Source organism: Erithacus rubecula, assembly GCF_903797595.1.
Source record: "Erithacus rubecula genome assembly, chromosome: 12".
In the NCBI taxonomy this organism is placed as follows: domain Eukaryota; kingdom Metazoa; phylum Chordata; class Aves; order Passeriformes; family Muscicapidae; genus Erithacus; species Erithacus rubecula.
The window spans coordinates 7,011,565-7,035,787 of record NC_136664.1 but is presented as its reverse complement, the minus strand read 5'-3'; the positions used below and the strand labels follow the sequence as shown (position 1 = coordinate 7,035,787).

The 24,223-nt window shown below is 48.4% G+C and overlaps 1 protein-coding gene across 6 annotated transcripts in view; it reads left to right on the top strand.

Moving 5' to 3' along the window:
- The window catches only part of PLEKHG4 (pleckstrin homology and RhoGEF domain containing G4), an 85,588-nt gene extending 70,405 nt beyond the window's left edge, over positions 1–15,183 (top strand). The window contains exons 14-24 of one of the 6 annotated variants that reach the window (XM_079315766.1): positions 3,723–4,666; positions 6,504–6,753; positions 7,315–7,404; positions 7,705–7,929; positions 8,836–9,006; positions 9,476–9,653; positions 10,283–10,399; positions 10,487–10,753; positions 11,352–11,548; positions 12,072–12,147; positions 13,313–15,183. In XM_079315766.1, the coding sequence (XP_079171892.1) occupies positions 3,723–4,666; positions 6,504–6,753; positions 7,315–7,404; positions 7,705–7,929; positions 8,836–9,006; positions 9,476–9,653; positions 10,283–10,399; positions 10,487–10,753; positions 11,352–11,548; positions 12,072–12,113 (2,481 nt within the window). In that variant the 3' untranslated portion in view covers positions 12,114–12,147; positions 13,313–15,183. Of the gene's footprint in view, positions 1–3,722; positions 4,667–6,503; positions 6,754–7,314; positions 7,405–7,704; positions 7,930–8,835; positions 9,007–9,475; positions 9,693–10,282; positions 10,400–10,486; positions 10,754–11,351; positions 11,807–12,071; positions 12,148–13,312 lie in introns of those variants that run through there. The other 5 variants (XM_079315764.1, XM_079315767.1, XM_079315765.1 and 2 more) reach the window with 5 other exon arrangements.
- The last annotated feature ends 9,040 nt before the right edge of the window (positions 15,184–24,223 follow it).

Sequence of the window (24,223 nt, the reverse complement as noted above, 5' to 3'; positions counted from 1 at the left end):
TTGATCTGCCTACCTGTGCCAATTCAGACACTCAGTTTCCTATTTGTCAGGAGAAATACAGTTACAATCATCATCTTCCCACAGGAAAAGGGAAAGAGGTTTGAACAAAAGCAGGCCCCTGAAATTGCCCCTTCTGGGATATGTCTGAGATGCATAGTGTCTGCTGCCTGTTTTGGCTACCCAGAAGGTGTCTTAGAGGTCACTGAACCTTGAGTATGCAAGGAATCTGATAGGTTTGTGATAGATTTGGGTTGGGCAGGTTTAATTTCTGAGTGGTGGCTCAGGTGAGGATCCAGAACCCCTGGAAGGCTTTCAATGCTGGAAGTGTGCCCTGAGCCAGGACTGAGCAACTTCTCTGGGCCTGTGTTTGCAGATGGTACTTGAGTGGTGCCAAACCTGACAGCCTCCAGGAGCTCCTGTCCTCAATGTGCTGCAAGCCTTGTCCATGGTGAAATGATCAGAGATCAGCAGAGGGTGATGGGCTTGAGAGTTTTGCACCATAATCCAGTGAAGTCCCTGGCTTTTCCTTACAGCATGGCAGGTCCCTGAGAGGCCAAACCTCTCCTGGGCAGCCTGGCAGGACCAACCTGTTATTGATGCCTGTTGCAGGATAGGTCAGTCCTGCGTATGCAGGAAGCACGTTTGTCTTTAATCCTGTAATTGAGAGTTTCAGTAACAACTTGCCTGTAAAGATCAAAAGCTGAGGTACAGGCTCCTTCCTGCCTGGTTCCAGACATGGTTGGGAAGTTTTCATCTTCCCTGTGCACAGGTGCCTACTTGTACCTGAGCAGCTCTTGCAGCTCTGCAGGGAAGCTGTAGGGCTGCCTGTTCCCCAAAAGCCCCTCCTCCAGAGGGCCATATCCTGACTTGGCTGAGTGTTATTTGCAGCTTTACTGGGGAGACAGATGACAGCAATACCCCTGCCTGCATGAGGATGGGGACACACTTGGTCCCTGGAGAGGATTGCCATTTATGTGCTAAAAGGAGCAGTTGAAGCGGATGATGTGACTGGAGAGAGCCTTGGTGGTCACTTAGCATGTTACCAAGCAAAGCTGCAGGATGTGGAGGGCTGCTCCATTGTGCAGGGAACAAAGCTGAGCTATTTGCTGGCTGGTGATGGAAGGAAATGCCATCGAGGCTGAGAGTTCTTTCTGTCATTTCTGGGTAGCCCTGGAGTCCTTGCCAAGAACAGAGACCATATGAAGATGAGAAGTGGTGGGACTGCTGTCCTGTGTGCTTTGCAGCCCAGATGCCTTTTCACAGTAATCACATGCAGATCTGCAGAGTTTCCAAGAAATAAAAGAAGTCTCTTTTCTCTTTCTCCCATCTGTGTGTGGAAGTGAGTACCCCAGCCTTCACAGGGCATCTGCCTTCCTGACTGGTTACTGTAAAGTTCAGGCAGGGCCTACTGGATTTCCCTCTCCTGCACATTGCTCTCAGCACCCTTTTTGACAGTCCCATGTGCTTTTTGAGCTCAGCTTTTCCCATCACTGGGCAAAAGGCAGCCAGCATGCAGCCTTCAGTGAGGATCACCCATTGACCTCTACTGCCACAGGGGTGAGATGTGCCCTTTCTTAGCCCAGCCCTTGCTCTGAGCAGAGCTGTAGGGGGCTGGTGTTGGTTTGCCTACAGCTGGAGGGGGCAGCTCAAAACCCCACAGCAGAATGGGCCATCTGTCCCTGCTGTGCAGATCTGCTGGGCTCCCCTGCAGTTGGGGATTCACCTCACCTTGAAATGCTTCCACCTCCAGGGAATAGAAGAACCTCTGCATGGAGGATAAATGCAGATTCCCACCAGAATCTGACATGTCCTCTGCCTCTGCACAGCCCTCCTGGGTGCCAGCAGTGGGCAAGCCTAGATCATAAAGCCTGGATCAAGAGAGGCAGGTCAGGGGCCTGTTGCTGCTCTAGGCAGGGTGATGGGAGGAAAGGGGGCTGCTGCTCTTTGGATTGTCCTGTGCTGCAGTTGTGTGGTGCTGAGAAGTGTTTTCCCTGAGCAGCTGCTGGTGTTTCTGAAGCAGCTCCTTGCTCTGCATAGTAATGGGGCTGGCTGCACGCACACCGTGCAGCTGCAGCTCAAAAGAGAATGTGGATGGCTGTGGGAGCTCCTGTGGAATCTGTCCCTAGAGTGACTCTGCTCAGGCTGCAGGCTGTGCTGGCATTCAGCTCTCCTACAAACAGCAGTGTTTGGCTGTCACAGCCATCCCCATCCAGGGACTGAGCATCACATGAATGAAATGCCTTCTGCCCTGCCTGTCTGTCACCAACAGAGAGTGAGCCTAGCACCTGATCCATCTGACCACCATGTCTCTGATGGGGATGCAATGTCTGCTTGCATAAAGCTTGGGTGGATTTTCTTAATGTCTAAAGCTGCATAAAAGTGATTTAAGCTCTCTGAGTTAACTGAGGTTACTACAGTGAGGCTGCTCAGGAAATGGAAATGGAAAAGTCACTTTGTTCCTGGCACTAAGCATGAGTGTTGTTTCTCTGCAGGTACTGACAAGTCAAATGCTAGAGGTGGTCTGGCTCACTGATGTTGGGCAGTTGGCAGAAGATGCAGGCAGCCCTGTCTAGGGTGTTTTCCTCACCTTGTGTATCTGATTTCAGCAAATAACCCTGTGTGTTCACTGATAAACATTTAAGTTCCCTGCCCAGGCCTACAGCAGCTGGACACATCTTATTTAGTCTGTCATTAAATCTTGCCATCTTTACTTTATAAAGAAAATGGTGGTTTATGAGCCTAAGTCAGATGTTTGCCTTCCTTCTGCTTTTGATTGATGACAGGTCTTGGTGCTGACCCCCATTCCTTCCATGGTGATAAGGAATCTTGTCCCACCCACTCTTCCCTTGTATTTGTGCCACTGGATCACATTTTGTCCCACTTCTCTTGGTTGACTGATACAGCAGAACTGTTTTAGCAAGGCCAGCATATGCACCACTTCTAGAGTTAAGCCCCATGAAGCTGCTTCCAGCATTCCTGGAGTATTAGAAATAAACTGCTGAGCTCAGTATTTGATTAACCAGCACAAGCATGTGGTGCAGTGGCAAGCAGAGCCAGGCAGGCAGGCAGAACATAGCACACCACACAAGCTGCAAGCAGGCACAGAAAATGCACGAGCTGCATGGTCTCAGATTCCTCCCTTCTGCAAGGATGGGTCTGAGCATTTGGGGTGATCCACAGAGCCCAGCTGTGGCTTCTGTGTGCTATCAGCTCCAGGAAAACAGTGTAGGGAGCAGCTGTTGGAGCTGCCCCATTGACTGTAGCTTACTGGTGCCCCTTGACGTTGTCCTGCTTTACAGTGGTCACACACTGTCACAGTGGTGAAAGTGACTGGGTGAAAGAGGAGGGAGAGTTCCAGGTTTTATATGGAGCAGGGCCACACTGAGGTGTGAATTCTTGCAGTCTTAGCAGCAACTTTCCCTGGCCCCCTCCCTGGAGAGGACAAACGTGCCCAGCAGTGTGGGTGCCAGCTCACAGGGTCCTGGCAGGGAGGTGGGGCTGTGGCAGAGCAGCCAGCACAGCTGAAGCCCTTTGCATAAGGGGCTATTTGTTTTGCTGAATTGTTAAGCTCCATTGACAATAGCAGCACCCCCCTACTCTCCACACTCAAGGAACTGTGATGGCCAGACACTGATCCTTTCTCTTGTCTTCAGGCACCGAATTAGGGTTATTCTTCACCGAGTCCCCCTGACTGGCCGTTGGTTTTTGTTCTCCCTCTGCAGGCATATGAGTGGGCCTTGGAAGGGATGCGACACCTTGCCTGTATCAGCATGGAGGACTGCAGCTCGGCCGAGCACTGTGCAGATGTGATCAAGTGTCTGGAGAGTTACAAGGGGCAGCACCCGGACATCAGTGCTGCCCGCTTCCAGGAGATGAAGGAGCTGGCCTGTGAGCTGAAGAGTGACAAGGGGCTCAAGCAGTGGAAATTTGCATGGTCTAAATGCCAGGAGACCAAGCTGGTTTTTGAAAAGAAACTCGAAGCAGCCTTGAGAACAAGAAAGTCTCTGCTGTCAGACTGCAGCCCAGCTGTCGGGGAGCAGCCCCAGGCTGGCAGTGAGACTGTCACTCTGTCCCACCGGAGGCACTCTGAGGGAGCCACCTCCAGGTCCCACTGGGACAGGACTCCAAGCACATCCCATGGCTACAACAGAAGCAACAGCTCTCAGGAGTGGACTAAGGAGAAAGTTCCCTCGCCCTCCCTGAGCTGCCCTGGTGATTTCAATGCTGGGGAAGTATTTTTCTGCCAAGCTGCTCTCAGCCCTGGTCCTCACTCAAGCCGAATTTCTTTAACCAGCAGGGCTTGTAAGTCTCCATTGCTGCCTGAAGAAAAGCCAAACCTGGAGAGCATATTAGAAACCCCAGAGGTGAAGCAGTCTTCTACATCCACCCCAGTCCCTGGGAAGCTGCCTCCCAGGAGGATCCTCCGGAAGGCCCAGAGCTTTGACCTGCCTTGTGGTGAGAGCCTGTGGTCGAGCTGCCAGAGGAGCGAGCCGGCCAGATACGGCAACACTGGAGTGTTCATTAAGGGGCTGGAGGTGAGCAGCACTGAGCTGGTGGACAGGACGTTCGCTCTGCGGCAGCCAGCTGTGAGCAGCTGGGCTGCAGACTGCCTGCTGGAGGGACAGAGGGGCTGCCTCTCCGGGTCAGAAGCCAGGAGCTGGGGCAGGTAAGTGGCTGTGACATCTGGTGTTCCATTTCTCAGGGTGGTGAGTTTAGAGGAGCTCTGTAGTGTTGGTTACTTTGGTGCTGCTTACATGGCAGATAGATGGAGATGTAGCTCCAGCTTCTCTGCATATGTGTGTGTGGTGCTGAGCAAGCCCATAGGGATGTCCCCATGTTATCTGGCACCTTCCTTGGAGGGGAGACACAGAAATGGGATTTGTGTCTCATCCCTTTCAGTGTGATTCCTGTAGGAGGGAAAAATTCAGTTCCCAGACAGGAGAGGGAGTCTCTGAACATTGCTAACATTGGAAGATGAGGGATTACAGAAACAGTATTCAGGGACCTAACAAAGCCAGGGGTACAGGTGCAGTGGGAGAGCAGAAGCACAGGGAATCATCCCCCATGCTTTTGGGGGTGCTGTACCCTGACTGGTAGGGAGGCTCTTTCAGCACCTTGTGACATCAGCTTCACAGGTAAGAGGGTGTTTGTATTTGTGCTTTGGGGCTGAAATCTCTGGGTGTCCAACAGCTGGCATTTATGCTCTTTTCCTGTTCTCTGTACTTAAAAATCTAAACTTTGTTGTCCTACTGCAGTATGTGCCTATGCTTTGGAGAGCCCAGGGATACGAGCTGTTCTTGACGAGGGGTCTCCAGACAGGTCATTCAGTTGTATCAGAAAACTGAAAAGATTAAAATAAAATTTAAAAATTAATGGCAGAGATGAGAAAAGAGTGCTGGATGCTGGGGGACCACAGTTACTACTCTTGAGTGAAGTGACTGAGGACAGTGAAATCTTCCAGAAGAAGGCTCTGATATCCCTGGGATACCCAGAAAAGCTTATGGCAGGGAATGTGCACAAGCAGATAGCAGGGTGACCACTTTTCTTCTCAAGGGAACAATGCAGCAAGCCTCTTGTGTCTATGGGTTCTGAGACAATCCCACTGCTCTGTTCTCTGAATAGTCAGTGGAGTTGACTTGAGGGAAAGCTGCAAGGCAGGGGAGGCAGGGACACATTGGAGTAGTAATGTTTGGTGCTACACTGCCTCACAGTGGAAACCTGGAGTACCTGGGAGGCATCTGATGAGATACGTGAGAGCAACCCGTGCTAGGAACTGCTGTTCACTGATCAAGTATTAGGGCACTTCAGATTTACTCTCTCACTTTTGCTGGGACAAACCCAACCGCTCCTAGGTCTAGAGCTATTGTTCTCCCAGGGTTAGCATTGCTTCCCACAGTCTTCAGTCAGCAGGCTGGCTCCTCACAGAAGTTACTGTGGCATCTGCTGTGGCTTTTGTTCCAGGAGAGCAGCCCTGTGTTCAGAGCAGGGGCTGGCTGGGCCCAGGGGTGCATGTCCTGCTGAGATGGAGTCAGGATCACAGCCTTGGGCACTCCTTTCCTGAATCCTTAGAGCTGCAGAATGTCCTAAGCTGAAAAAGAGACCCAAAATGATAATTGGTCCAACTTCTGACTGCATTGGACTAGCCCAAGAATCACAGTCTGTGCTTGAGAGCCTTGTCCAAATGCTTCTTGAGCTCTGACAGGCTTGGTGCCATGGGGAGCCTGTTCCAGTGCCTAAACCATCCTCTCTCTGGGTGAAGGATTTTTTCCTAATAGCCTCAGCCTGAACCTCCCCTGACTCAGCTTCATGCTGTTCCCTTGAGTCCTGTCAGTGCTCAGGGTCAGAGCTGTCATGGAAGTTGTGTATCTGAGCTTGGACTGTGCTAAGGATCATCTCATTTTCGTGTTGGGTGTCAGAGAGAGCTTCTGTAGGGTTTGTCCAGTGCTTTGCAGGCACTCTGGCTGCAGCCTGGGTCCCTTCAAGGCAGAGTGTTTCCTTTGCAGCAAACTGCGGCACATCATCGACGAGATGGTGACCACGGAGCGGGAATACGTGCGGTCGCTTCGCTACATCATCGACAGCTACTTCCCGGAGATGGAGCGCCTCGACCTGCCCCAGGACCTGCGGGGCAAGCGCAGTGTCATTTTTGGCAACCTGGAGAAGCTCTATGATTTCCACAGCCAGTACTTCCTTCGAGAGCTTGAGAGCTGCTGCAACCATCCACTGAGGGTCAGCCACTGCTTTCTGCGACACGTAAGGCATCAGCACTTTGTCCTCAGGGTTGGGCTCTTGCAGACACGAGCTTGTTTCTGTGCCTTTCCTGTTGTGCTTTGCTACCAAGAGACACTGCCAGGCAAATAAAATACCTGCTCCTTGAAGCCCATGTTCTTCAGGGACATCCCCTAACTGTTTTCTATCTGTGATGTCAGTGAGAATGATGAGAGTGAGCAGAGAGGTACAGACCAAATCTGTGTGAAAAGGGCTGCTATGCAGAAGCACAGGGACACAGGTCTTAAGGTCAGCTGCTCCTTGCATTTTGCTGCTACCTGCTGTGAATGGTACCTGGTAACTCTTATGGTATTGAAGGGGCTAGGGGAGCAGAACAATGAGTCAAAAAGCCCTAGCTACTCTAGGAGTAGGAAGACAAGAGCATTCTCTGTCTCTTAATGACCTTGAAACAAAGTTATTCCTGATATCAGAGCTGGCTCTGGTGCAGCCTGGGAGAAGCAGAGTTCTAGGGTTACCTACCAGGGTTATGCCTGTCATGATGTTCTGGGTGCATGGGTCTCACATGAGGATGGATCTCTTCTGCAGAAAGACCAGTTTGGAATGTATGCACTGTATAGCAAGAACAAGCCGAAGTCAGACTCGCTGCTGGCCAGCCATGGGAATACCTTCTTCAAGGTAAGCTCCACTGCCTGTATCAGGATTGCCCAGTGTGTTTGGTCACTGATCTGTTTAAGCAAAGCAACTTACCTGCCTAAGGCAGGCTCAGTGCTCCCTCTGCTTTCTGCTTCCTGCTCCCTGCATGATTGTCTGCACAGCTGTATGGAAGGGACAGGGCAGAGGTTCAATGAGGGCTTGGGAAAGGAACCCAGCACACAGCAGCATTGGTCCTATGGCCTTGCATTTCCCTAAGAGTCAGTGCTTGCCTGGGGGTGCTCCTTGAGGAAGCTGCTGCCTTCACTCTGCTGCATTTCTCAGTTCAAGCAGGTGCAGCTGGGGGATAAGATGGACCTGGCCTCCTATCTGCTGAAACCCATCCAGCGGATGAGCAAATACGCCCTGCTCCTGAAGGACCTGATCAAGGAGTGCAGCGAGGCACAGGAGCAGGAGCTGAGCTATCTCCGTGCTGCTGAGGAGATGGTGAAGTTTCAGCTCCGGCACGGAAATGACCTGCTGGCCATGGATGCCATCCGTGACTGTGATGTATGTTCCAGTGCCTTCCCCTGCCCGGGGGAACAGAGCCACACTTATTCCCCTTCTCTAATTTGGGGTCTTTGGATTGTACAGTGAGCCTCCCCTCAGGTTCCCCCAGTGATCAGAGTACTGTCTGCCACTACAGCATAGCAGGACTGCTGAGGAATGGGGCAAGGGAACAGTGGGGCCTGGAGGTCTCCTTGATTTCCTAGGACAACCAACCTGGGTGCCGCTACCTTAGCTGGGTGAGCTGCTTGTCATAAACTGCTCCCTGATGCTTACCAGTGATGGGAGGCAGCCTGGCAGTCCTTGCAGATGGCATCTTGCAGGCTGCTTTGGACCTTTCATCTCTTGAGCTGGTGAAAAGAGGGTCAGGCAGATTGCGAGAAGGAATTCAAACTAATGCTGATGCCAGGGTAGGGCGGAATCTTCTAGGTGGGACTTGGAGAGGCATAGAAATTGCAGCACTGGGGAAGGAGAAACTCCAGGGCTCAGGGTGGAGTAGGATCAGTCTGGGTCAGGAAGAACTGAGGAGCTGGCCTTCTGACCAACTTGGGTTCCTGGCAGTCGATGAAACTCATTTCTTCCTCAAGAGCAACCTCTGGCTGCTGTCTGCAGTTGGCACCCCGGTGGTTTGTCACAGATCTTCACAGGGTGACAGAAGAGGGTCATTTGTGAGTTGTGCCTGGGAAAAAGGTCCAGCTCTCCCCTGAGCTTAGAGCCAGTTGTTTCAGCCTGATGTGGTCCCCAGCAATGCCATGCAGCTGGACTTGAAGAGCCCCTTTAAGATGTCATATAGCTGCCACTTCTTCACCACCTGGGCTACAGCCTTATGGAACCCTGTTCTCCAAGTCCAGGTCTAGGGCTGCCTGGGTCATGCTGGTGGAGCCTTATGGGGATGTCCTCTGTGTCCAGGTAAACCTGAAGGAGCAGGGGCAGCTGGTGCGGCAGGACGAGTTCACCATCTGGCTGGGCCGCAGGAAGTGCCAGCGACACGTCTTCCTCTTTGAGGACCTCATCCTCTTCAGTAAGCCCAAGAGGATCGAGGGTGGCTTTGATGTGTATATCTACAAACGCTCCTTCAAGGTAAGGGCAGCCCTGCAGCTCCCTCTTGTCTGGGAGGTGTCCATGGCTGGTTTCCCCATGGCACATGTCTCTGAAATGAGAAGCAGGAGCACCTTCAGCAGAAGACTTGCTCCCACCACTTCTAAGCCTCCTCCAAACCATGCAGTGAAGCCAGAAGGAAATACTTCACTCACTGATTCCTAGGTCCTCTCTGCTGTGAGATGTGGGGCCAGGATTTCCTGAAAGTCTGGGGGAAAGGCAGTGTGTACATGGCACAGTAGTGGTGCTAATTCTGGATGAAGCACTGGGAATTGCCTGAGCTGTCTGTTCTCAGCTGTGTCCAGGACATACCTGCTGCTTTCCACACCCTCAGGCTCCTCCTTGTTAGGTCTGCCAAGCTGGGGATAGCACTAGCACGAGGTTGAAGCAGTTTACTCCTTTTGCTCCTGGTGCAGTCTGGTTTATGCTTTGCTTTTCCTCTTCCTCACAGACTGCAGACATTGGTCTGACAGAGAACTGTGGAGACAGCGGCCTGCGCTTTGAGATCTGGTTCCGAAGACGGAAGTCCAGCGACACCTACATCCTCCAGGCCAGCTCAGCTGAGACTAAGCAGGCCTGGACCAGTGACATTGCCAAGATCCTGTGGCAGCAGGCAGCCCGCAATAAAGGTGTGATTCCTTCCTGGAATTCCTTCTGTGCCGCAAAAGGTGCGGGAGCCCTGTTCAGCTCATGCTGTCCTGAGTAGGTTTGGATCCTGTTACCAGGCAGCTCTGTGCAGCAAGCAGCTGTGTGCCAGCATGCAGCCTCAGGAGCATGTGCTGGGCTTGGCTGGGCATGTCCCTTCCCTGCTCCTCATCCCCAGGGAACTCGACTGGTCCAAGCTCTGTATAACTGTAGACACTCACCTGTTCTCCATGAGAGAAACAGAAGATCCATTCTCGGGGTTCCCTATCCAGTAAGCACAGGCCGTCCCTCTGAGAGACTTGCTGGTCTCCCTGTGATCTAGGCCACTGCTGGAGCTCACTGCTGAATCATGCTGACCAAGTCCCTCCTCACAGGCTTCCCGCTTGGCAGGACTCTAGTAGGTGGCATGGCACTGAGCTGCTTGGCCAGAGTAGGGCATGACTGCTTGTTCCTGGAGACTCCACAGTGCTGGGGAGGGGAGCAAGGGGAGAAGGAGATCTAATCTCAGCAGTTCAGAAACAGCCCAGCACAGGAGCGCTGTAACCTGTGGCTGAATAATGTCTGCAGGGAGGGTTGGGCCTCATAATGTGGCTGTGGGTCTCTTCCTCTCCAGAAATCCGTATGCAGGAGATGGTTTCCATGGGTGTGGGTAACAAGCCGTTCCTGGATATCAAACCCAGCGAGGCAGCTATTAATGACCGTGCTATTGATTACATCATGAAAGGCAGAGGTAGGTGCCAGCTGTGTCTTCCCCCTTGATCCATGTGAATAAGGCAGGACTGGTTCTCAGGGGTTTTTTTTGTGTGTTTTCTGGCAGGTGCCAGGACCAGAGCCTCAATTGCAGTGTCTCTGTTTGACCATTCCAATCCCTTCAAGAGGACACAGACTCAGCTCTCTACCAGCAGCACCCCCACTGCCTACACCCCTTCCTCCTCCTCCTCCCTGCTGGGCCCCCTCAACCTCCACATGTACCTGGACCAGGCTCTGCTGCCAGGAGTCCTGGCCCCCAGACGCCCCTTTGACATTGGCACTTGCATCGAGGAAGATGAGCTGGAGCACGAGACGAGCAGCCAGCCCTCAATGAGTATGTACAGCCCTCTGCTCTGCAGTACCTGGGGTGTGTGGGCTCATCCCTGCACCTTGTTCTGTGCTCTGTGGTCAGACCACACTTACTGGGGTCATGGCAGTCCCTGCTTCCTATCCAGACCAGGGCATGAGGGCCCTGCCCTTCCATGCCAGCTCTGTCTCAGGTTCCATGAGAGGAATTAGCTCAAATACAGGGGTTATAAGGCTGAGCTGCAGCCATACCCATGGCAGGCTTGGTGCTGTGTATATTGTGTACTGGTGATTTGTGGGGATTTGTGTCCCTGCCCCTCTGTTGTGAAGTGCTCTGTCCCTTGCCCTCCCCAGTCTGGCCTTGTGATAACCCTTTGCCTTCCCTTGTGTGAACTTCATTGGCCAGGCCATACTAATCACCAGTGTCATTATAAGTGCACTTATACTGTACTTTTTGTTTGATTTGTTGTCTGTGGCCTTAAAAAGGTCCAGTTAGGAGGGTGGCTGATCTGTGGACTTGTGTGGCCAGTGCCTTTGTAGACAGGTACATTATCAAATGTGTGTGGCATGGGTTATATAGGGCCCAAAGTCATGGTTGTCAGAATGACCTTCCTCTCTTTCCCCAGCAACAGAGAGCTCAGAGTCATCTCACTGCATGTCAGCCACTGGCTCCAGCGGCTCTGACAGTGGCTGTGTCTCCAGCATCCCACAGGAAAGCTTCTGTGAAGACATGGGCTCACCTCCCTACATGCCTGTAGGCCCACAGCACAGCTCTGCCATGGAGGGCACGCCCAGGTTCACAAACAGCCAGTACATTTCTGCAGTAAGTGCAAGAAGCCAAAACACTCTCTTCACTTTGCCTGCTCCTGCAACTGCCTCCCCAGTTCAAGCCACTGCCTCTCACAGGGGGGCTGAAGATGCTGCTTTTGGGCTTGGGGTGACTGTGGGGAAGTGACATTCTGCCTTGCACAGACTCACCCCCTCTGGGGCAGGTGAGAGCCCCTCTGGCCCCTGCGGTGGCCGAGATCCTTGAGGAGATGAGCTGGAAAGGACCTGCAGTGCTGGAGGCTGCACAGGAGGAGATGCTGCACAAACAGGAGCTATAATGCTGCCATGGGCTGGGGTACATATATAACCTCCTGGGATAGCTGGAGTTCTGCTGCCAAGCTCCTTCCTGGGAGGTTTGGGCCATTTTTGGGGAATTATTAGATGGAGCACTGGGAGCCTGTTGCTCTGAGATGTCAGTGTGTTCCTGAGAGTTCTCAGCTGCTTCCCTTCCCACTAGATCCTGTCCTGATGCTGTTGTCCTCTAACCCTGTACTAACACTGGCTTCTCTCTTCTGCAGAAAGCAGGCCAGGTCACCATAAGCCCCTCAAGAATAGTGTGAGCCCCTCGGCCCCGCCTCAGGAAGTGGAGTTGTTGTAAGTAGCTCCTGCAGGGGATTTTCCAGCAGTTCTGAGTGCTGGTCAGGTTTGTCAGTAGCTCTGAGTCAGCGGAACCTCACCCTCAGCTCCTCTGTGAGTTTTCCCCATGCATTCCTGACTGGTGTCTGAGGCTCTGATTCATCTGGTTACAGAGGAGCAGCTCCCATGGAGCCACACTCTGAACAGCTGGTCTGATGCTTTCTGCCTTGCAGAGGCAAAACAACCAAAATCACGTTCAGGTAGTAGAGGCTTGACCACCACCTGAGTGTTCAGATGAGCTGCTTTCCTGTCTAACCACTAATCTATTTCTTGTGGCTATTTGCCAAAGTCCTGCTCTTAGTCCCTCTGAACTGCCTTGGGGAATCACAGTATTCTCCCCAAGGTGGATTTATCCCATAGTTTCCTTTGAACCTCCAAAGGAATTGGTACTTCACCAGGCAGGGGAACCTGCTTGGTTATGGTCAGGATGCCCTGATGGAGCTGCTGAATGTTGTTGCTCCTGTACTTAATGATTTTGGGAGTATGCCTTGTCTGTGAGGAAGTTCCCCTGACAGGACTTGCAGCTAAGCAGGGCCCTGCTCGTGGCTGGCACCCCTCAATATGTAATGTCAGGACCCCCTCAGACCAGCCTGCTCCTGGCTCAGCCTGTTCCTCTCTGCCCTTAGGGCTAAACCTCCCTTTTCAGAGGGAGCAGAGGGGTACAAGCATGAGGGAGGCAGGATTAGGGCTTGAATGGTCCAGGCACAGGGTGGTGGATGGCTTGTAGGTGTGGCACATTGGGGTGTGACACCATGCAGGTGCAGGAGTTCAGAACCAGCTGTACAGAACCAGCCAAGGTTCAGATCTAAGATCCTGAGCTGCTTCTGGAGGGTCTCAGATGAGACTTCTGAAGTGGCCACAGGAGCAGTAGGGGCAGCAGCACGTAGCCTTTGGGTGAGTCCTGAGACACAGAGGCAGATCTCCACATGGGGGAAGAGCTGTGCTTCTCCTTTAAGGCTCTTCCACTCAAAACATTCTTTCCCCACCAAAATTTACCTCTGACAAACAGTGGATTTCAGGTGTTTTGTCAAGTGACTGCTGGCCAGGACAGAGGGACCTGTGGGATCCTGCCACATCCCGAGAGTGCAGCTGGTCTAACCCATTGCACGGTGCTGTGTTGCAGGTTTGATTGCCATTTCAAACTCACTGAAGACCCCAGGCCTCTGACCAGCAGAAGGAGACAGTCTTCATCCATGAAGATAATGTTTTGCCCATTATCAGGCTCTTTCAAACAGCCCAAAACCTGACCTCTGCCTGAGGCGAAGTCCCAGGAAGGCTCTGTCAACTAAATGTAATAGCTTTGGTGTTGGATGGGACCTTGGGCATTTAAAACTTGTTAGCCCTATATTTATAAGTAATAAGTAACATAGCAGTTTGGAGGAAAAAAAAAAAAAAGTATTATTTTTAAAGTTATGAGTTGTACAGATTTTTATTACAAGTGACTCTGTTACTATTTGTTGTGTAAGCTGCACATTTTATAAAGTTTTTGGAAGGGCGTGAAGAGAAATTGAGGTATTTAAAAAAAGTAGTATAACTTTCTGTTTCAGGGTTATATTGACCTGAAGCTGAAATCTAATGTCCTTCCTTATGTTCTAAATATGTCTATCACAGCAATAATTTATTTCCTTGACTTAACACTTTCATTCTAATAAAAACAATTCCATTGTTATGAATTGTTTCTTCAGATGGTTCTTCCAGTACCTTGGTGCTGAGCTAATCTCTCTCATAGCCATCTGTCAGCTCTGCCACTCTGCCTGTGCCACCTCTGCTCTAAGTGACTGCCAGCTCCACCTGTAAATCCTCAGTGCATTCCCCAGAGAAGGGGGAGATGCCCAGGCAGAGAATCCCCTGATGCCAGTCAAGAGAGGGACTTTGGAGCAGCCAGCAGAGGTGTCAGTAGGAGAGAGGAAGAGGGAGCTCTCTGGTGGAGCTCAGGAGGCACCAACATTCCTGGCTCTAATTTTAGCCTCTTGCCCCCTGTAGCTGCTGTCCCAGTGCAAGTCTCTCTCTCACCCTGCTGGCTCAGGTTCCTGTGGCTTAGTTCAGGCTCCATTGTGCTTTGTCCTGGCTGTGCCCCTGGTTTTGGAGTGACAGGGACTGGCTCCTTGCTTCACCTCTGACTCAGCCCCTCTTCTGGTACTTCAGTCCCACTGTCGTGGCTTGTTTGAGGAGCTTTGGAAGGTGCTGGCATTCGAGACCAACAGGTTTTGAGTGTAATGGGTTGATTATAAAGCTGAACCTTAAGTGCATGTTGTTTGAAGTTTCAGAGTGCAACTGGAGGATAAATGAGCCCTGTGTTCCAAGGTGGCTTTTTCATGAGTAACATCCAAGGTCACTGCGTGGCTGTGACACCCTCCCTCTGTTCTTGGACTAAATGAAAATTAGCATTTTTGAAACAGTAGTTACTTGGCTGCCAAGTTCCTGTTTACTTGTGGTTTATGCAGGTCTGTAAATCAGGCTCCTGCAGGTGTGAGAGAAATGCCACATTTGGCCTGAGGAAGAAGATGGAGTAGCAATTTATTTAACTGCAGTTTCCTCCCCTTGGCAGACTGGGGTGCTGCACCCCCCAGCCACCCTGGAGACAGTGTTCCTTCAAGTTTGGAAATTCCTGTACTGTATATAAAACACTTGTTTATTTTTAATAAGCTGGATGTTTTTAAACCTTGTTCCTTTTTCAGACAGCAAAGAAAATACACTTTGACACCTTTGTACAAAATTGTGTGGGAAGCAGTTATACAGGGAATATTTTACAAGTTACTATTTTGAGATAATTGCTGGGTTAATGCAAGGTTTTGGGGCTGTCAAGACAGCAGTAGCTCAAGTCACAAGAGGGAGAGAACTTACTAGTGCAACAAGAGGAATATGAAACTTCTGGAATTTCTCAGTTTCAAAGGTTTCTAAATTGCTGGAAAAACCCTTAGTATTGTTTACCTGACACTCATTTTTTCAGGGTTTGATTGATTTGTCTAATAAAGGTTATTTTCTTTATATGAATCTTACTTGCATTGTGTCATGATTTCAGCATGGGAACCTGGGCTGCAGAAAGAGAAAAAAATGTTTGGTTTTATTGGCATAAGTAGAAATCTTTCCATTGCCAACCTTGAGTTCCACATCATCTGAGCTGCATGTCAAGAATCTCAGACAATACATTTTTGAGAGTTTGCAACCAAAATAAATGAGCTCCTAAACCAGAGTTGTTTCCCTGAAATCTTTGTCAGAATTGGAATTTTCAGTACTTTACCCAGCTATTGACTTTCTACAAGTTAAGTGACATTCTCTCTCCCTTCTTTTTTTCTCCCCCTTTAACTAACTGGGATAAAGTCTGATACTGAAAAGCAGGAATCCCACTCTGTTCTGTGACACTCACAACACACACAGAAAACTCATCATGGCCTTTTCCATAGGGAATCCCCTGAAGAGGGTGGATGGTTCAGTGGAATGTTGGGAAATCCTCCCTTCCCAGGGAAAACACCATTGTCTCTGCTAATAATGGACATTGTGCTTGGCTCTACCCAGTTTGTACTGCCCACAATTCCCATTCAGGTGTTAGGATTACAAAATCCTGAAATGGATTGGAAGAAACCTTAAAGACCATCTCATTCATCCTCACTGCAGTGGGCAGTGACTCCTTCCACTGGCCCAGGTCACTCCAAGCCCTGCCCAGCCTGGCCCTGGACACTTGCAGGAATGGGGAATGCAGAATTCTGATTTGGTGGAATGTGAAATATTCACAGGACACGTGTTTTAAGCCATCTCAATTTCTTATGGTTGATAAATTTTATAGATTTATTTAATAGATTGCTGTGCCTCTGAAGGGAGAGTGTCCTCTCCTCTCTCCTCCAAGCTGCCTGAGTTCTGATCACTGCAGTTTTGGAAACATTTTTCAGCCTTAGAGCAGGAACACCAGCAGAGGGGGCAGATGGAGTGTTTTTCAGCTGGACTAATCTGACTGCTGATCCTGCCCTAAAAAAACCACAAAGATCTGAAGAGAGGTGCAATTTTTCTTTTTGTTAAAGATGTGGAGACATTGCACAAATCTCTGTTCACAGACTGATTTGGGTTAAAAAGGGCATTAAAAATCACATTGTTCCAAGCCCCTGCCATGGACAGAAACACCTTAAAATAGATCAGGTTGCTCCAAGCCCAGACCAGCCTGGCCTTGAACACTTCCAGGGATGGGGAATGCAAGAATTCTAGTTCAGTGGGATGTGCTGCTGGCCACACCTCAACAGGTCCATGGTAAATGTGATCATGCTCTGTGTGTTAATGCAGAAATGCACTAATGAGTTTTGCTGGTCTTCCTCTCCCAGCCTTTGGAGAAGAACATCTTTAAACACTACCTAAAAAGAAAAAAATAATATTGTTAAATGCAAAACGTTAACATTTGATGTTGGAAATATCAAGTGTAACATTTTTGAGACAATTCCATTTAAAAAAATACCAAACCAGAAATTGGAAATCAGAAGAAAATGAGAACAGACTCACCCTTCACTGACTCAAGACAAAATTACACTGTAATTAAAATACTTGCAGCTGTATAATAAAATGAATCTTTGTTAGAGATATCCATTTAATATTTTAATTTATGCAGATACAGAGGGAAGAGGAAGAACTGTCACTTTCCTGTTGCACATGACAGTAAATTCAGTGGTGTCCAATTAGAATTTATTTTCAGTCCAACTGAACCTCCTCACAGAGCAGTAGAAAGGGCAATACCAGTTCTTCCAGATTAAAACATTTGTATTCAATAAGATGGAGCAGCATAAAATTATCCTCAAACACAACAGCTCTTTTCTTTAACTGTAGTTAATTAAAAACAAAACCATTAAATGAGCTCTTAAGGAAAGGTCAAGCATGAAATTTGGAGCAGTTTCTGTGCTCACAGCCAGGGCAGATGAGTTGAGAGTGACAATTATTTGGATACCTATCAGGAGCATTGATAAAGTTAAATTTAACACAAACTCTGTGATGTCCTTCTGCAAACAATATTATCTAAGAATGAAAAAAGAACAGAGAAAATTCCACTTTGCCTGCAAGAAAGGTTTCAGCTGCAAAATTAATGCTCATAGAATAAATTCAACAGAGCTCAGAAAAGTCACTTTGAGGTCTGTGTGTAAAATGAAGATGTTTAAACACAAAACTGTGTTGGTCAATGAATAATTTATGATTCTCAGATCTACTCTGTGCAGGAGCTTCTTTCCACAACAGAGATTCAGGAAACAAAGTGACTTTACTTTTGGGAGTTGAGAAATACCAGTGACTGACATTAAAATGAATTAACTCTTCTGCAGATCCTACAATCCTCTCTGCCTCCTTCACACAGGAAACACTGAGGGGTGAGAACAAACCTGCAAATTCTAATAACACCCTGATGTCTGGAATGTTTTTAGGCTATTTCTCATACAAATGGCCACAGAAAAGGGAGTCAAAATCATGTCTGGAAAATGATGGGGTGGGGGAAAACCCTCTGTAAATGGATGCAAGAATTAAAATCAGTAGCTTGCAGAGACAGCTCCAGGCTGCACTGATAATCCAAGAGGATGTGGGGAGCAAGACTTAATTTTCATAGATAATCTCATCAACTCCTTATTGCTGACACTAACCAAGGAAGAACCATAAAAATTTTAAGAAAAACAACTGTGTAGTAATATCTTGGTATTTCTGAGGCTCAATCCAATTTTAGTGGACAGTTGAAGAAGGATAATGCCACCAAAATACCCTCATGGCACCATTGCTCCGAGGAAAGTATTCCCAGATATTGCTGAGGGGATTCAGGCAGCTCAGGGTGCTTTTTGATGGGATCAGTGCCCAGCTACTCTTCCTTTCCTTTCCTTTCCTTTCCTTTCCTTTCCTTTCCTTTCCTTTCCTTTCCTTTCCTTTCCTTTCCTTTCCTTTCCTTTTTCCTTTTTCCTTTTTCCTTTTTCCTTTTTCCTTTTTCCTTTTTCCTTTTTCCTTTTACCTTTCCTTCTCCCATCAGGCCTGGAGGAATGAGCAGAGCTGCAATTCAGCTAAAAGCCAATTAACACAATGCTGACATGACAGATCTCTTGAATTAGATGCTCTTTGTGTCATTTCTCTTAGAGCAGGAAACAGGTGAGAAGAAAGACCCAAAAAAGCCAAGAAAACTTGGAATGTGACAGCTAATAAATGAACTAATAAATTTGATCATGTGGTATTTTTAGCTTAAAAAACCTAAAGAGGGCTTTAGATAAAGATATAGGAGTGCTCATCAATATTTAATTAATTATATTAATATTTTATTAATGTGCATTCATATTTTATCATTTAAATATTTCAACTATTTTTCAAAATAATGCTTTTAAGCTTCCTCTGGAAATAAGGTAAGCATTAAAAAAAGAGCATCTACATGAACAGGCTAACTCCACATGTTAATATCTGTATTTTATTCTTTAAATATTAATATCTAAATAAATCTGTAGAATAACAACTGCAATTCTGGAGCTGTGTCACACCTCAGGGATGGGTTTACATGCTCTTGGGTTTGCCTGTTATCATCTCTGCACGTTACTACTGAAAATCTCAGCAAACATAATTTATTTAATGTCTTTATTAATAAACTTTCCAAACAGTGTTTCACAGGCTGGTTTTTGTGTCAGGTTTATGGTTTTGGAGTCTCTGGTGTCTCACATTCTCTGCTGGTCGACTTGACTACAAACACCATTAAACAGAAGAGCTGTTTTAGATGGCAGATCTGATAGGGATGGTGGAAGAAGGGCAACCAGATGGTGTTTTAGGATAAGGGGGAAATGTTTTCAGAAAAAAAAAATAAAACCTAAACCAAGGATATTTTTATTATCTCATTGATAAATAAGCACTGATGAACGAAAGGCTGCTCCCTGTTCTCCAGCCTGGGCAGGGTCACCCCACTGGCTGTTCCAAGCTTTGGTACCAGGCAGATCCCGGGGCTTTTGTGATTCCCAAAACTCTCCCAGATCTCTGTGGAGTTTCTGTGATTCCCAAAAACTCTCCCAGATCTCTGTGGAGTTTCTGTGATTCCCAAAAACTCTCCCAGACCTCTGTGGAGTTTCTGTGATTCCCAAATACTCTCCCAGATCTCTGTGGAGTTTCTATGATTCCCAAAACACTCCCAGATCTCTGTGGAGTTTCTGTGATTCCCAAAACTCTCCCAGATCTCTGTGGAGTTTCTGTGATTCCCAAAAACTCTCCCAGATCTCTGTGGAGTTTCTGTGATTCCCAAAAACTCTCCCAGATCTCTGTGGAGTTTCTGATTCCTCCCATCTCAGTGTGTGTCCCCTGCTGTGTCCTGGCTCACAGAGTTGCTGCTCCCTCTCCAGATTCCCTGGAAAACAGCAGAACCCACCCTGGGCTCCTTCTTCCCAAACCTCGTCTCAGTGCAGCAAGAAATCCTTGCTGGATGTATGAGGGCAGAAGGATGGACCTCAATTGACAGGAGCCTCGCTGGATTTTGGAATTTACCTTGAAATCTACTGGGCAATGATCCCCAAAAAATGATTTCATGGCTGTCCCAAGACAGGTTAACCTGCAGCAGTAATGTGAGCAGGAGGATGCTGAGCTCTCCTCTCCTCTGCTCCATTCCCCCTGTTCCTGCCTGCAGATGATGCAGGGAAGTGTTAAAATTCAAAGCAAGAATCTGTTTCCAATTAGGTAAAAAAAAAAAAAAAAAAAAAAATCCATAGAAACTTTTCTGTTTAGAATTGTTTCCTGACATCACCTGAGCTTCCTGCCAAAACTCCAGATTATCTTGGTGTGTTTCAGATTTTATTGCTTGTTAGGATTATTTTTTTATATTTTATTATAATTTTAATTATATAATATATTTTATATCATGTATAATAATAATTTTATATTATATAATAATTTTATTATTTTTTTCCTATGCAGGAATGCTTGGAAAATGTATCTTTTTTTTCTTTAGAAGTGTGTTTGAGATAAATACTTCAAAGCGGTGACATAAGGGTTTGTTTAAACTCACACCATGTTACACTCACAGATATTCATTGCTTCTGAGGACTCAGCAGCACCACTGGAAAGGCTCTGAGGGACTTACCAGACACAGGGAAAACTGTACAAAAGTGATTAATTTCTTGCTACATTTATGACCCTTTGTGATTCTGGGGATTTGGGGTTTGTTTTCTTATGTCTTCTCTCATCCCAAAGGGATTATCTGATTCAGTAGCTGCTTGAAAGGCTTTAGGGGAACCATGTAGCAGCTTCCATCCTACAAGAGATGGATTAGGCTGCTGCTTCCAGCCACTGCCTCTGCAGGAATCAAACACCCACACAGGGCAGAGAAAAACTAAGGGATCCTTCAGAGCCTCCTGGACCCTGAGTGAATGGGGCTGATGTGGTTTGTAAGGCTCATGAGAACTTAAGCAGAGCAACCACACGTGGTGCCAGGGCCAGCTGTGCCCTGTTGGCATTTCCAGGAGTCAAGGTCCAGCAGGAATGGAGTTTAAGGAAGGCAGTGCATCATAGGATGGATCAGGGGCTGCTGAAGGACCAGAACAAGCTTTTTACCACCAGAATGTGCCTCTCCCAGGCAGCTCTGGGGATTTTCTGCTGTGCAGACTCAGAACTCAGCACTGTTAGCTCACCCACCCTTCTCTCCCTGTTTCCTTCTGAGGAATTGCTCAGGAAAAATGTCTGAGTTGCCAGGTGTTATTCCCAAGGCTGGAAGTGAAACAATTGGCTGAGCTGCAGGAGCCAGGGCTGTTCTGCAGGGCAGGCAGAGGTGAGGGCTGGTGACAGGCAGGGACAGCTCAGCTGTTGAGCAGGACAGGGCACTGAGCCCCAGCAGGTCCCTCCAGTCCTGTCTGCTTGTAGTAATACCCCCACTGCTGGCAAATGGGCAGATTTGGGACACAACAGAGAGTTATTTTGGTGACCATTAGCACACATTATACCCTAAATGAGGCTGGAGCTGGTCACAGACTTCTAAGCCAAGTCATGAAAATGCCAGCTCAGTGAGCAGCACATCAGGAATATTCTGTCTGATGAAACCCTTTTTATTTAGAAAAATATCTTAGGTCAAAATGAGAGACAGGAAACTTACTTGCCTTTTGCAATCACAGAACTCCACTGATGTGTATCCAGCCATCTTAGCACATGCTATTGATCTCTTGGAACAGTTTCTATCAGTTATTAACAATTGTCAGCAAGCTCTGCATGAAATCTTAAAATGAATCTTGGCTGTAGTTGCAGGTTTTGAAATACAGAGCTCTGAGCTACAAGCATAGAGCTCCAAGTACAAATGTTTTAAAATGTGATTTTGAATAAATGGAAATCAGCTTGGAGAAGAGAGGAGGAGACCTCAGAGCACCTCTTGGTCCCTAAAGGGGCTCCAAGAGAGCTGGAGGGAGGCATGGAGTGACAGGACAAGGGGGAATGGCCTCACAGTGACACAGGGCAGGATCAGATTGGATATTAGGAAGAAATTCTTCCCTCTGAGGGTGGGGAGGGTCTGGCAGAGGTTGCCCAGAGAAGCTGGGGCAGCTCCATCCCTGGAAGTGTTCAGGCCAGGCTGGACAGGGCTTGGAGCTCCCTGGGATAGTGGAAGGTGTCCCTGCCCATGGCAGGGGCTTGGAACGAAAGGATCTTTAAAATCCCTTCTAGCCCCAAACATTCCATGATGAAATCAGTGTATCAGTTTTGGAAAAATGTCCTTGCAGCAGACTCCCTCTCCCAAATGCCTACTTACCATTTAATCTTTTTTTTCTGCAACAATCTTGCCTGGGTCTTTACTATTCTCTAACCATTCTGCTGCAGCAGCTGGCTAAAGAGAGCAGCCACTGTTCCCAAAACACCTCTTCCAGGTGAGAAATGCACCAGCCATGAGAAATGCACCATCATCCCCACTAGGAAGATGTGCATCACACATCTGTGAAGCTGTGCACACAGCTCTGGGTAGTTCTGGAGCTCAGAGCAATTTTACAGTTGTGCTCTGTACAGGGAACAACACAAACATGAAATATGGGTTCAGCTTTACCTTGCATGGTATCTCATGCTGTATTTAAATCTGGTGAATCCAAACCTTGCCTTTTGCTTTCTTTCTCTGCCTCTTCCTGCTTCCATCTTCCCCTGTGTTCTTACAACTCTGCTGCAGTTATTACATTAACAAAATGCAGGGATGAGTCCTGGAAAATAACATTTTATCTGGCACCATGCCATGCTGGGAAGATGGTAATTTAGTTAATTGAATTCCATCTAGAAGGGTACTGAATCAATATTCCAGCCCAGTGCTGGAGCACGGGGCTGGCAGTGAAGCACTGCCTGGAACACACGTGGTCAAACCAATCTCAGGCACTGACAGGAGGAGTTTGAATTCAAGTCCTGGGTTTATGTGGCAGAAGCTGCACTCTGGATCTTGTCTGAACACGATTTACAACCTTGTGTGTGTATTTTGGAAAACACTGTCCATCAGGCCAGCAGAGCAATGGAAAAGTACTGAGGAATCAGGGCAGGTACAGCTCCACAGGGAAGGTGTTTTGCCTGGCCCAAGACCAAGGACCTGCTCTGTACCAGCACAGTGCCCTCCAAGGTTCCCTGGGGAGCAGATGAGCTCTGCTTGGTGATCCTGCACTGGCACAGAAAGGGTTAAACCTCCCTGGGCATATTGATATCCACCATCTCCCTGCTCTAGGAACAAATCTATATCCTTGACAACCAGAGAGATCCATCCTCATCAGTATTTCTGATCAAATTGCTCATCCTAGAGAAAAATGGCCTCTCAGAGGAGCCAGTCCCCTCATCCCCAGCACACAGCTTGTGTCAAAGCATGAAGCACATTAGCCATGATCCCAGATGTTTTTAGAAACTCTCTAGGGAAGGGACTTTGAGGGCAGAAAACACATTTTACAGCTGAATTAATGCAACCACCCAGCTGATCCTTCTGGGCTGTGCATCTCAGTGGCAAGGTGGGACATCACCTTGTAAGAGAGTTGGGGTTTGTCTAAAACCCAGAGGAGGTGGCAGATTCTGGCACCACAGGGGACAAGGTCTGGCATGTCTCTGCACTGTAACATGGCCAGAGAGTGGCCAGGGGGAAGAGACAAGTGGGAAGGAGAAAATACCTTCATGTCTGGAGCTTGGATCAATGCACACAACACAAACACTGGCTGGGACACCTTCCTCTGCTCCTCTGCTGCCAGGGAATTACAGGCTGGCTGCAAACTGTCTGTCTTGGGCTGGTGTGGAGCCAAGCTCAGAGCAGATGCTTGGCCAGAGGAAGGTCATTAGCATGAGGAAGTGGCTGCAGGCCCTTTGGTTTGGCCAGTGTCACTTTTCTTCACACAGAGAAAATGTGCAACAAAGGCCTCAAGGTCTCCACTGTCCCAGCAGCCTGGGGCACCACTTCAGCTTCACTGGAGAAAGAGCTGGAGCTGCTGGTCCTGGGGAAATTTCTTCAGGTTTTGGTCAAGTGCTGAGCACTCCAACTCAGCCTTTCCTTGTCAGTCCTGTGCTTCACTGCCAACCCCTCCAGGAACCTCTGCTTTCCTGCCCACACTGCTCAGGAAGGCTGCTGTTCAAAGGCCATATTGCTTGCCCTTACCTGTGTGTCCACCTGGATTTGAGCACTTTGAGGGGCTGTGTGATGTGTCTGTAATGCACAGCCACAGAACTGCAGCTGCTGTTTCTAAAGGGCATTCAGACCCTCCTGCCAGGATGAACAGGGGAGCCTTGGACAGACACACAGAGCCAACAGCTCTCAGGAGATCATCTCACTGGTATTTAGTAAGATTCCCCTTTCTGTTGAAGACCCAGATCAGCATCTTGCTCTTCCCAGAAAATGCTCCCATCACCTCAGAGGATATGATTTTTTCAGGCTGATCTGGGACACTTTGCAGCCAACAGATCCAGTCAGTCTTTACTGGCACAAGTTCTCCTGAGATGCCTTTTCCATGCTGGGAACAGTGTGCACTGCAGCTGCCTCCTTGAGAATCAAGCAGGCTGAAGGAGAGAAATTCTGTGTAAACTGTGGAGAAAGCAATGGAGGACATGAAGAGGCACTGCAGTGGGTGAGGAGCATCTTAAT